Genomic DNA, 13,469 nt, shown 5'->3' on the forward strand with positions numbered 1-13,469 from the left:
TACTGAAACTTACAAAAGAAAGCTTATTTCATGAAAGTAAGAACATTTAAGGTCATTCCCTTTTTCTTTTCAACTATATTGTTTAGTTCAAAATGTTTCAAAATTGTTTATTTAATGCAATGATCATATATCATATTTTTATTTGCTTCTTATGGTTTGGCTTGGAAACTACATTATTTAAAGAGAATTTTCTAATTTATGACTTTATCAAGATTATTTTTCTCTGTGCAATATAGCTCTGATTATGAACTTAAGACAGTCCATAGCCGAGGGCCGATTTATGGAGGCGCTCGGATTGACAGAGTTGGACACGCGCTATGGAACGCCCACGCGGTCTTACACTCCGTCCAGTCCGTCCGTCCGTCTGTCCATCATCGCCGACTGTCAGAATGGCCACTTTATAAGGCCGGAGAGGAACGGGCATAAATTTATGGATTTTACAGCTGGATATGGCAAAGCGCTGGCATTTCATTACCAAGTCCTCCACTTGGCTATCGCCATGGCTCTGGGTCTGGCTCCATTGTCATGTTACACACATGCCACATATGAATGCTCATAGCCAAATCCACATATCTATTTGCGGGTCATGATGTCAGTCGCGGTCCGACAGTTGGCCCAAGATTTGCATGGCGTGTAATTAAAAACTGAGATTCCCAGACCACACAGACACATACGATCCCGCTTGTGGAGTGGACTACTTGAATCTCAGTTCAACTCCAAGTGGATTTATTCCGCGCAAATTGAATGGCACACAACACGCACAATTAGAGCAAAAGTCATATGAGATTATCCCAGAGCAATCCACTTAGCACGTTGTTGCCGACAAACAAACTTGGCAAACAAAGTGCAACAAATTACGGATAATTTTCCAAAACATTTAACACACGAAAAAGGCAAAAAGTAAATTGTCTATTGTAGAGTATATCGTTTCAGTTCGCGTTTTTGGTTAATGCTTACTCATTGTCTTCCTCCTCCTTCTTTTTGGGCTGGTAGTTTTTCACTAGGCGCCTGCAAGAGAGAGAAAAAAAAACGAAAGGTAAAATCAAAATCATGGCATTAGTGAAACTTTGCCTATGCATAGAAAGAAATAAAAATAATAATAACAATAGCAGAAGCAGCAGCAGCAGCAGCAGCATTTGCATTAACACGAGACTTTTCATTTTGCGATTGCCAAGGCGGCTCACGCAAAAGATTTCACTGCGCCGCGCATTTTAATACAGTTTTTCCTTAGAGTTTTCATGCGGCTGCTTTGTGGTCTAGTTGCCACTGGTACGGGTACTCATCCCGACTTCAGCTCAGAGTACAAGTGCACTTGCAAAAAGTATTGGTAGTTTGAAAAAAAAAAAAAAACAAATTTCTACTAATTACCCTATAAAAGATTATTATATGAAATATTTAATGAATATAAATGCTTAATGAGGCGTTGAAAATGAATCTTCAAATATGGGACAAGTGTCAAAAAAGCAAAGTATTGAAAGTTTTTAAGGCGAATAAATGGATATTCTCAAGAGATCTTTCTTATAAGCAATATAATTTCTTGAATGTTTCTCTAACAGCTAATTGTCTTTAATGCAATTATATTCCATTTCAATTCAATATGGATATAGCATTCTGAGTTTTTTTCTGTTTTTATATGTGATTTAAAAACCTAAAAGTTTTTGCGAGTGTTGGACTGCACCTTTAGCCGCAAACAACGTTAGACGCGTAATGATAAAGTCATTAAAACGAGCCAAGACGGTAGCTCCCAGCCGTATCAGGGGCCACAGTTCAGTCCCACCAAACGAGGCAGCTGGAGATGGCCAAGAGGAGAGGCTAAATCTGAATCTGCGGCTGAGACTGCGGCTGCGACGGAGTCATCAAGCAAAGCTGCGACTCATTGTGGGAACTCGGCGATCGGCAGTGGGAAACCAACTAGCGATTCCCCTCCGAGCGAACGACACCTTGACGGGGCAACATAATCTTCGCTCAAATTAAACAATTATGACGGACTGACAGCCCGCAACTAGCAACTACCCACGCTGCCATGCTGTTGGGCAATCGTCGTCTGGGTAACCGAAGCCTAATCCCATTAGGTCCCCACATGTCCACTCTGCTCTTCTGGGGAGCAGTCGCGTGTCAATTGCGTGGGGCAGGTCGCGGCTTGCTCGGGTGTCACTCAATTTAGTGCAATTTACAGGGGTTGGTCAGCTCCGCGAGGTGCAGCTCTCCGAATTCACGGGATCCATAAACATACATACAATCAGCCGCAATTGAATTGCGCCACAAGTACTGAACACTCGTTTAAATGCACACAATTAACTATTTACGATTATTGTTTATGGCGCGTTGTGTTTTTGTCGCCGTCGAAGGCTGCAGAAAATATTTAGCCAGACAAAGACTTGAATTAAATACGTTTTAGCCTGGAAAGGAGCCTGCTGGACAGCTGGGCAATCACTTGGCCAAGTGGCCGACCTTGTGCTTATTTCTTGGTAGCTGCTTTTTTGTATTGACGGATTTACATTAGCGAGAACATTATTCGACTGCCAAAAGCCAAAAGACATGCCACAAATGGGCGAGGCGAGATGCAGCTGGTAAAATAATGTTGCTACAAAATATTTATATTTAATTGGCTATTTGTTAAGGCCAAATTTGGAGTCAATGCCTAAATGGTATATAAGCAATGGCAAATAAATCCTATGATTGATGTTGATATTGGAGAAAAATTTAAAAACTTTAAAATATTTTATTGATTATGATTAAGCAACAACAATTAACATTCGAAATTTGATAGATGTTGAGGACTCACCTTAATTTGCCGGCATATTCCGTTTCTATGGCCACTCGATCGCGTAAAAAGTTGGCATATTTCTCGAGAGCATCGATGCCTCTGTTTGTGTGTATCGCTAGATTATCGTTTTGATCCTGAAATAATAGAGAACAGACACAATCTATTAGAAAGAGCTGAAAGCTAGCACTAATGCCATTTGACATTGAGCCAACGCAAATGTATAGATCGCGATAAAGGAAAAAATCGAGAACAGCGCAAAAAAATAATACGAAATTAATCTAATTTTCTTAATTGGCTCGATATACGAAAGAAACTGCGTAGCAAATGGAATCTACTTATACTCGAGCACTGTGGATAGAGATCTATATCAAGCACTGCCATAATGGATTCACTCATAGACCTTTCAAATCGCATAAACCGAACCATTAACTCATTAGCCTTAAAAAGGAGGAATGAATTTTAAACGCCACTAGTTGACAACTTGGCGTGATTCAATATTAATTTATGGTATGGGTATTTTGAGGAGATATGTATCATTAGTTTACCGCTGACACAAATATGGGCAGTCACTTCCTCCTCGTCGAGCGTTATGACATAATATCGCTCGCTATTTTCTTTATTTCTTTCTCTTCGGGTCTTTGTGGGCAATTTGCAACACTTTTCAATATAGTTTGTCAATAGCAGCGACCTAACAACAATCAAAACAAACTGCGCTCCACTTTTTGATTTTATTTTCGCACGCTGACAAAAACAACAAGCCCAGACATCAAAAGACGCTGCCGGTTTTTTTTTTGTTTCGGCTGACTTAGCTGCCAATCACGCCCCCAAACGCAATCATCGGTGGCAAACAGATTTGAATTTTAAGTAAAGTCGAAAAAATATGCTAAAAAACCCCTGCGAACCGCTTAAATGGCACACAAAACTAGACGCGTAGCCAATTTGCATTTGAAGTTCAGCCGAGAGTCAAGAAATTAACATCAATTACATAATGAAACCCAGTTCCGATCATGGCCCAAACAATTTCCAAGCGGTAAATTGTCGAAAATTTACGTTGCCTGTATTTTTTTGGTGTCTTCTTTCGGGGTCTTGCAAAATGTTGTAATTTTGTCTCAATGTGATTATAATAATTTCAGTCGTTAACAAGTGAAATTTGGCAACGCTCTGCCGTTTGATTTTACCTGGCTCATTTGCCATACGACGTGCCCGCCATTAATTAAGACAATTGTCAATTAGGCTTTCAATACAACATTATCGAGTGCGTTTGTAGAATCTGTTTGATTTGGTTATTTATTTCATACTGTTGACTCGCCTTGCGTCACACACAAGAAACTTTCACCCGCCTGAAGGTGCGGCACATCTTGGCACTCAATGAAAAGCGTTTTCGCGTGGAAAAATGGAAAAGTGTCAGGCGACAAGCCAAATGTCATGCGAGGAGCTGCAGTAATTGAGTTGCAACCGCCGCCGAGGGCGTTGGCCAACTTGGTGTGGGTGTCAGCCATCAGGACTCGCAACTGGGCCTATAAAATACTTGCATCTGTCACTTGTGCCCCTGGGAAGTGGCCCCTTTATATAATCGAATGTCTGACAGGCAGACAGAAAAATAGTTGTGGTCATTTAAAATGGGTTGCCAAAATGAGATTAATAGTTTCAACTATATAAAAAAATAAATAAAATCATTTGAATTATGTTGGAAATATAAATTCTCATTGGCTCCCATTAAATCCTGTTTTAGGATCGTATTTTCTCGGTGTATAAATCTACCCGCAGCGGCTTTCCATCAACTTCAGTCCGCTCGACTGAAACTCAAATCAAATTAATTTACTTTTAGCAGTAACTGTGCGGTGGTGCGCTTGCGCAATATTCCCGCCCCCCGCCGGCGGGAAATTGTTTTTCCAATTGATCTGCTTCGACTGCTCCCCGCCTATATATAAATCGTACACTATATCTATGTATATATCGAGGCACGGGTGTATGCGTGCCAGTTTTCCATCTTGTCTGATTAAATGGAATGGCAAATTGGCCGCCGCTCGCAGGAAAGTTGCCATTAGCGCTATTGATTTATATAAATGTTTAATGATAGACCGCAGTCAAATGCACTGATTGGAGGAGATAAGTTTATGCTGTCGCCGGTATTATGAGGTGAGAAAGGAATGTCTGGGGATCCGGGGACTGGTTCTCTAAACGATCGATCGATCGATCATCGTTTGATTAGCGGGAATGTGGGAAGCACTTATGCTCCGATGTTTTTCACTGAATTTCTATGGTTGCCGAGAGGCCGAACATGATCGCTGTCGCTCATCCAGCGGATCTGACATTGATAGACGACTCGCGAGGTTATTTGCCAATCGGATCGCATTGTTGACCTTGACCGGATCGCGATGCCAAGATCGGCGGCAGTCTGTGCATAAAAGGAGTGGAATGAAACGCCATTCGAGGGTCTCTAAAATTGGCTCCGAGGTGGAGCACATGTGTTGCCACTTGAGGAGGGTCTCCTCCGGCTGTCTTTCGCTCGCCCCGCGGGTTAATGACATCCCAGCGAACAACCCAAAGACTGGCATTTAAATAATATTTATTTATTTAACTAGCCAGAGCCGGAAGATTAATGTCGCCGCATCCCAAAAGCTGGCTGGCCAACACACTAACAAGCCAAGCCGGCCAATAAATCATGGCGAAAGTTTCACATGGGGTCATCATCGGATGTCACAGACTTTATTAGCAGAAACCCCGCAATCCAGAGACGCACCAATCCCGATTCCCAGCCGCCACTTGATGACTTTCACTTGACACAAGTTGGTTCATCACCGTCATCTCGACTCGGGTTCGTCAAAAACAATCAACAAAATGTAGCAATAAGAATGGGAGAGTCAAGAAAGCCCCCAAAGCCCCCAGCAAAACAATGACAATAAAAAGCAATAAAAGAAATTAACAAATTGCTGGCGAGAGGCAGTGCCCGGAAAATAAAACATTGAAAAGTGTTAAATTCGATTGAAGATTGTCATCGATTGTTTGGGTTCTCTGTTCGTTGTTTTTCTTATTTTTTTTTTTTTTTTTTTTTGGAAGGGTAAGTGTGAGCAATCAATGTCGTGAAGTGGAAGTGTGAGGAATGCGCATGGGGGCATTCCATTAACCATTAACCATTAACCAGGCCCTACTGACACCGATCAGTGGGTCAAGATTGAAGGCTGATCCGATTGATTAAACGCATTTGTCGCGTTTTATTTGTTCGACACATTGCATTGTTCTGCTCGCCATCAATTTAATCGTGGTTTCGATTCGTTTCGATTCGTGTTTCAGGGCTCGTGATATTCGATCAAAAAAGAGAGGCGGGAGAAAATGGAACGGGGACGATTTCGACGTGGTAAATAATGATGATGATGATGGAGGAAGGAATTTGTACTTATTATGAGTATTGCAAGAACAATGATAATATTTTATATTTATAACTTAAATACAGTCATACAAAGTACTCATATTGGGTGTGGTGGAAGTCATTGTAAATTAAGATGTCTCAACATTTACTATAAGTTAGTAAGGCTATCGCCTAGGAAGTACTTGCTACATTTCAACCACAAAACCCATAAACTGTAGAACGCGCTGATAGCTACAATTTCGCAAGTAATTTGCGATAGTTGCATTAGATAATGTCAATAGCCCACGGCGTCACCCCTCGTCGATCTAGTTAAAAATCGGTAACCGCTATAATCAGGGAGCTGCAACAAACCAGACGGTTGCACAACCGTTGCAACGGTAAAGGGAAAATCTGCTTGGCCTTAGAGACCCATGCGCCCTGTCAATTGTAACTGACTTTATGCAACAACCAATGACGGCCAAATGCAACTGCAGCGAATAGTGCAACTTGCGGCAACACAAGAGGGTGTCAATTGAAGCAGAAAGCGTTGACGGCATCTGTCTGGCACTCGTCTATAGGTATATAGCTATATAGGTATATAGTATAGTATCTCCACCGATCGGTGTACAATATGGTTCCTGTTTGCATTACAATTGCAGGAGTGCACTCGACCAGAAACGTTGGCTTCCTTTTGCCTCGGCTTTGGCTTTTGTTTTGTTTTGGTTTGGTTTCCATCCAGCAGCGATTAGGAGGAGAGAGACCCAGTTCGGACGACCGACTAACCGAGCTGGCAATGCCAACGGCTAAAACCCAATGAAACTGGGTAACAGGTGCACATCGGCGGGTTGGGGCTTTTGGCTTTCGGCTTTCGGTTTGCCAGCAGCGATTTTGTTACCACCGCGCGGGTTTTTGTTTTGTTTCCAAGCTGCGGTTTTGGAAGCCATAGGCAGCGGCTCAAACAAAAAATGGGGTGGCTTGAACAACGAATCTAACCAAAGTTAGTAGTTAAGTACACTTGGCAACAGGATAGGGTAGAAATTCATGGTCATTATTTCTCTTGACTACGAATAATATTATATTTTTGCAAGCTGTTATCTACTTTAGCTCTATAATTTCTGTGGCTCATGTATGCATTTATGAAGTAATCTACACAAGCTCAGTGCTTCATAATTAGGTTTTTATTTATTCAAACGAATTTGGTTTCTAGTTTCTAGCAGTGCATGAATGATGAATTCTTGGGGAAGAACAGAACCGAATAAACAACGGATTCAGCTCATGGGCAGCTCGCTCAATGGAAGTTCCGCAGCACGCGTTTTTATCTGCAACGGACGTGGCACGCAAACAACAGCAACATCTACTGCAGCAGCAGCAGCAGCAACATGCACAACAGCAACATATTCATTGCTGCTGATAAGCAGGGGAAGTAATAACACACACAAACATATAGACAAATCGGGGGAGGGGTATATATATATGTACGTATCATATCGATAGCGAAGTTGACCGCCCGGCATGACGATGAATTGTTTGTTGTCGCTGCACCCAGTCGACATTCAGTGGATGACGATGATGTCCGATGATGAGTGCTCCCTTGGCCGACGCAAATTGACATTGCCCCCAGTGAGTGCAACATGCAACCTATGGCGGTATGTCTATATGTCTAGTGGCTTCCGCCACGCCCCTTCTTGCCGCCTGCCCGCCGTATTTTTTTTAGTTTAGCATGACAACGTTTGGGCGGCGCCTTTGTTTGTCGTGACGCCAAATGAAAATGTTGTTTATGTGAAAGCTCTACAGGCACTTTTTTTTACTTTTATCAGTTTTTCCATTAAGACAGGTCAGTGCGATGACCCCGCCAAATCTGTCGGCTTAACATCTTTAAAAAATCTTTAAAGTGAGGAGGAGTACGATGAAACTAAAGCTGATTAAAAACAAATAAAATCATAAAGCTGATATGCATTCCTGATATTTTTTTTTACAGTGCATCAACTTTGATCGGTTATCAAGTGGCCTACTAAGAAATACCCACATGAATAACCACTGCAAGAGCAATTTAGTGGCGGTTTTCCGCAGAAATTTCCCTAACAATTTGCCAAGACAATGAATGGGAGAAAAACGAAACTAAAGAAGCAACTCCTGACCCGTTTTCTTGCCATTTTCCATTTCCATTTCTATTTATAAGCGGCTTTCCTTCGTTGGTTTTTTTTTCTGCTCATTATACCCTTGCAGAGCAAAAGGGTATTATAATTTCAGTCAGAAGTTTGCAACGCAGTGAAGGAGACACCTCAGACCCCATAAAGTATATATATTCTTGATCAGCATCACGATCAGAATCCAAATATGCATGTACGTCTGTCCGTCTGTCCGTCTGTCCGTGTGTCCATCTGTCCGTCTGTCCGTCTGTCCGTTTCCGCGCAAACTAGTCTCTCAGTTTTGAAGCTATCTTGATGAAACTTTCCCAAAAGGTGTGTAGTTATTGCACGCAGTATATAAGTCGGAACGAGCCGGATCGGCCGACTATATCGGATAGCTCCCATATGAGAGAATGAAATAAAAAATTCTCACGCCGTTGTTTTTGATCAGATCGACTTGAATTCTTCAAGATGGCGTTTTCTAACTGTTATTGAATTTCGGATTAAATTTGATCAAAATCGGATAACTCTATCATATAGCTGCCATAGGAGAGATCGAAAATTATATATAGAATTAATGGAAATAAATTGATAACATCGTTGTTTTTTATCCCACGAGCATGATTTTTTGAATATCAAGTTTTTTAACAACGTTTATATTGGAAAAAAAGTTTCATAAAAATCGGTCATCTATATCTTATAGCTGCCATAGGAAAGATCGAAAAATCTATATAGAAATAATGGAAATAAAATTATAACATCGTTGTTTTTCATTAGACAAGTATGATTTTTGGAATATAGAGTTTTCTTACGACTCTTGAATTACGAATTAAATTTGATCAAAATCGGACACCAATATTGTATAGCTTCCATATGATCTTTTGTCAAAAATATGGAAAATGAATAGAAAAATCGTCTTAGATTCGATGTTGTCTAGCCTTTATGCGTTTTGTTCGACATATTTGATGACTGCAAGGGTATATAAGCTTCGGCTTGCCGAAGCTAGCTTCCTTTCTTGTTTTCAGTTAATTTGCTGTAACGATTTTCCGCCTCAATGCTGCTCCGTGGAAAACTCTGCTCCCATTTCCCGCCCACTCCACTCGGGATCTATATTTACATGTCGTTTGCCACTTCCTCTTTATCACCCACTCTCCACACACACAACACACTCGTCGCAAATTGTTGTTGACAGTGGGAACCCAAAATTAGCACATTAACCCATTGGTGTCGCCGCCATTTGTGCGGCTATTGATTAAATAACTCATTCTAACTTTTGTTTTTCCCGCACTTTTCGCACTCACAAATCGATATTTAGGTCATGTCGGTCCGCATCAAAGACAAACTATCCAATTAGATCGAAGTACAGGGCCCACGAAAAAGCATTCCATTCATAAGACGACAAATAAGAGAACTTAGAATCGCATAAGTGGCTAACAAATTGGCGCAGTTTGATAATTACACATGTAAATCTGCAATCATGCAGGCGAATGAATAAATCAAACGACGCCTTTTCACAGTTAAAAATGTGGAAATTCAACAGAGGCGGAAAACCGAAAACACAGTGCAACATGATCTTGGCCAGAAGCAGCAGCTAGAGCGGATAATATCCACGACTGCGAAACAGGAAGCATAAAGCATCGGCTGGAATGAAAAACATATGTCTGAGTTTCTGGCCATCATGTGCGAACCGTTAGTCACCGCAAAGTTGTAATCATAAAAATAGTTGAGCCACATCGTTCAGTTGAACTTTAACTTTCAACGTGGTGAGCAGTTACAAAAGCAGAATACAGAATACAGAGACTCCGCCAGCAGCAGAAGCCGTTGGTCAAGTACCAGCGAACGGGTCTCCAACATCATTAGACTTGGCCAGCCCCAAACGCTGGATGTAAATGAGCAAGAGTAATATGTTCCCTCCAGGCTAAGATTGCTGATGAATAGTTCTGAGTTCGGTACTGAATGTCTAAAGATCAAAGGGGCTTAACTGCAGTTCTCATATTTTTAAATTTCAAGGGGGTAGGGAGAAAATAAATGAACCGAGTTTTACTCTTTTCAGGAAAGTTTGAATGTTCTGGCATGCGAAGACCAAGAATCAAAGATATTAGTTAAATATAATAAAGATACATATTATTGCATTTATATTTCAAAATTTTGTTTTAAATATAAATTACTTTTCCAGCTATGAAACTATTGCCAGCTTATTTACACTTCACAGTTTTGAATTTCGGTTTCCAATGGTGGAATGCACTTTTTGCCACAAACCACTCTACATTTCTCTTTTTAGGAAAGTTTGAATGTTCTGGTATGCAAAGACCAAGAATCAAAGAATTTAGTTAAATATAATAAAGATACATATTATTGCATTTCTATTTCCAATTTTTGTTTTGTTTTTTAAGCTACTTTTCCACCTGGCAATAGTTACAGCCAGCTCATTTACACTTCACAATTTTAAATTTATGTTTCCAATCGAGGAATGCACTTTTTGCCACAAGCCCCTCTACTTTTGCACAGTGCACTGGTAACTTGTTTTGGGCCAATCACGATCAGCTCTATCTACCGCAAGCATTCAAAGCTCAATTGCATTTCGGTTATGCAAAGAATCAAATCACATTTAAGCGGCGACATTTAATTGCAAACTGGTTGTCCAGTTAACCACCTGCGGGCATTCTTGTCGGTGGTTTCTGCCCCACCAGGTACACCAAGCACCACCAGGTATACGTATACACACAAGCTCACCCAAAATTCCACACGGCTATCCCTGAGATCCAAAATGGTTGCAACTCCGGATTCGCTGAGGCTGCGAGCAGCATTCAAATAGCCGAGAAGGCAGTTCATGTTGAGAGCCACGAACCAACTAATTGACCAACTGTTCAGCCAGTTAAGTGGTCTCCGGTGGCCACGAGAAAAGTGGTAGAAAAAGACGAAGAAGATGGGGAGGCGAAAAAATGTTCAAGATAAGCCAAGAATTTCAAAACATGTGCCATCCAAGAAGAGGCACTGCTTCCAGTTACAGATATGAAGACTTGAATCAGAATCCAAAGCTCTGCTCTCTTCCTCACTATTATTATTATTATTATACTGTTCTATACTGTATTTCGCTGATTGCCCGCTGTCCAAGTAACCTCGAAACGTGCCAAAACCAAAGCAGTGATCGAGTGTACAGAGTGTACTTGGGCCCAAACCAAAACGGCAAACAGTTGACAATTGGCGCTCGTTAGGTGAACAGCCAACAAACAAGAGGGAAGTTGGTCAGACTTAAGCAGTTTAGCTTACAACTCAAACACTTCCGGGCAGATTCGGACTTATATACAGCATATATGTACCATATACGAAGTGGATCTCTGGCTGAGAAGCGCCATTCAAGTTAATTTGCTCCAATTATGAAAATGCCCATGTGCTCATTAAACTTAATTGAGAACTGGGAAAAGGAGAAGGCAAAAGAGAAGACGTTGTAAGTAAAAAAGAAAAATATAAAAAAATAAAAACAAAAGCTACGACCAGCTAAAAACCAGCCTTGAGTGAATCAAATGATTGAAAGACTGTCGTGGCAAACGGATCAACGGATTTTCCTCTCCAGCCATCAACACATCTTCCATAAAAATACTACGATTTTTTATTCGAAGGAGGCGAGTAAAAGTACAACATGAATCAAAACACAAAACACCATCTTGGCCCAAACAAGCGGCTTAGGAAATGAGTTGAGAAAACCATGGAGTACACTACAAGTCGAATAATCATTTGATATAATTTGTGGTTTACTTGGCACAGATCTTTGCTTATGGCACCGCCTTATAAATTAACCTAAATATTCAAACAAAATTCCAGCCATCAAAATTCAAGAATGATTTATGATCTACTTATTTCAGATACGACTTATTGGATGGCGGACAGCTTTACATATTATTAAGAAGCGACCCAAATAAAATAATTCCTCGTTTGCAGAGTGAATTTCCATAAGCTGAAAAAATTTTTGCGGTGTACTTCACGTCTTCCGTTTTGATGGGAAGCGAAAAATCTGATGTCTGGTGCTTTTTATACACTTTATGTGACTTAACCATTTTTCAGCAACATTTTGCGTAAATCTCGCAAGTAAATTGCCAAGAAAGTTTAATCTTTTTCAGCTAATGTCGCGGCGGATGCTGCTAAAAATAAAGATAAAGGGGCAAGAGCGGCGAGGATGGAACATAGAAGCGGTTGTAAGCGGCGCAGAGCTGAAAGCAAAAAGAGCTATAAATTTGCAGCCACATTCTTTGGGACCGGGCCAAAGCCACCGAACAGGTTGAACTACTTTGGCCAGCAGAAACCGACTTGAGCCAGCAGCAGCAGCAGCAGAACCGTGGCCAATGATTCCGAGGCTTAGCTGCAAACTGCAAGACCGGACATTCGATGGACCCAAGTGCCTGGTGACTTCGCCATCGCCATCGCCCAGAACCGATTGGATAAAGCTGCCCGCTCTATAAATAGAGCCCTGTCCAGGCCTTATCAGCCCCGATCCGCGTGGTCAGAGTTTCGCTTTTCAAGTCGCCTTTTTTCACTCACTCACTCACTCAGCAGCTCACTTGCTCCCGAGTGGCCATAAAAATTTGTTGCATTTCCGTTGCTTGTACAAGAAACTATGCAGCAACTCTCTTGCCTGGAAAACTGAAACTGGAGCAACAACAAAGGCTGGCCAGCATTTTCCGAGTAACTCATTTCTCATGTCTTTACTTTCAGCTCCTCAAAGTTATCATTAATCTCGTTGCAGCCAAAACAAGATGCACACTGCGATCTCTGGGCAATGCTATATGCTATATATGCTATATGTACAGAGATCGTTGCTGGTAATTAAAATTTCTCACATATGTATTTACATACTCTGTGATTAAACGAGGCGATAGCTTCGTGGAAAACAAGGTGGCAATTAGCCGGGGAGAAAAACTAGCCATATAATGCAAATACTTGGTATTCCACGATCCATAGAACAGAATGAATTGCTCACACGCCTTTGCGCCAACAAAGAAGAAATGTTGGAGAAGTTTAAAATGTTTACAGTACAGCAAATGCAATCCATTTGCTATTTTTACAGCAACAAAAAACAACAAACATAATCTACACACATATTCTTGGCCGGGAATATTGCCATTTCCATTTATTTATGAGCCATGAAAATGCAATGGGAAGCGGCGGGAATAAAATGAAGACACTTAGTTGGCGGGTGGGAAAACTTGATCAATTTCCTCGAGCGTCT

The 13,469-nt window shown here is 41.1% G+C and overlaps 1 protein-coding gene across 8 annotated transcripts in view; it reads right to left on the bottom strand.

Annotated features, from left to right (window-relative positions):
- The window catches only part of LOC108096311 (formin-binding protein 1-like), a 32,713-nt gene that overhangs the window by 5,480 nt on the left and 13,764 nt on the right, over positions 1 to 13,469 (bottom strand). For all 8 annotated transcript variants that reach the window (XM_017197805.2, XM_017197804.2, XM_017197803.2 and 5 more), the window contains exons 3-4: positions 2,786 to 2,901; positions 958 to 1,008 (exon numbers count right to left, since the gene is read on the bottom strand). In XM_017197805.2, coding sequence (XP_017053294.1) covers positions 958 to 1,008; positions 2,786 to 2,901 — 167 coding nt within the window. The remainder of the gene's footprint in view (positions 1 to 957; positions 1,009 to 2,785; positions 2,902 to 13,469) is intronic.

The sequence above is a fragment of the Drosophila ficusphila genome, unplaced genomic scaffold (assembly GCF_018152265.1).
Source record: "Drosophila ficusphila isolate 14025-0441.05 unplaced genomic scaffold, ASM1815226v1 contig_106, whole genome shotgun sequence".
Classification (NCBI taxonomy): domain Eukaryota; kingdom Metazoa; phylum Arthropoda; class Insecta; order Diptera; family Drosophilidae; genus Drosophila; species Drosophila ficusphila.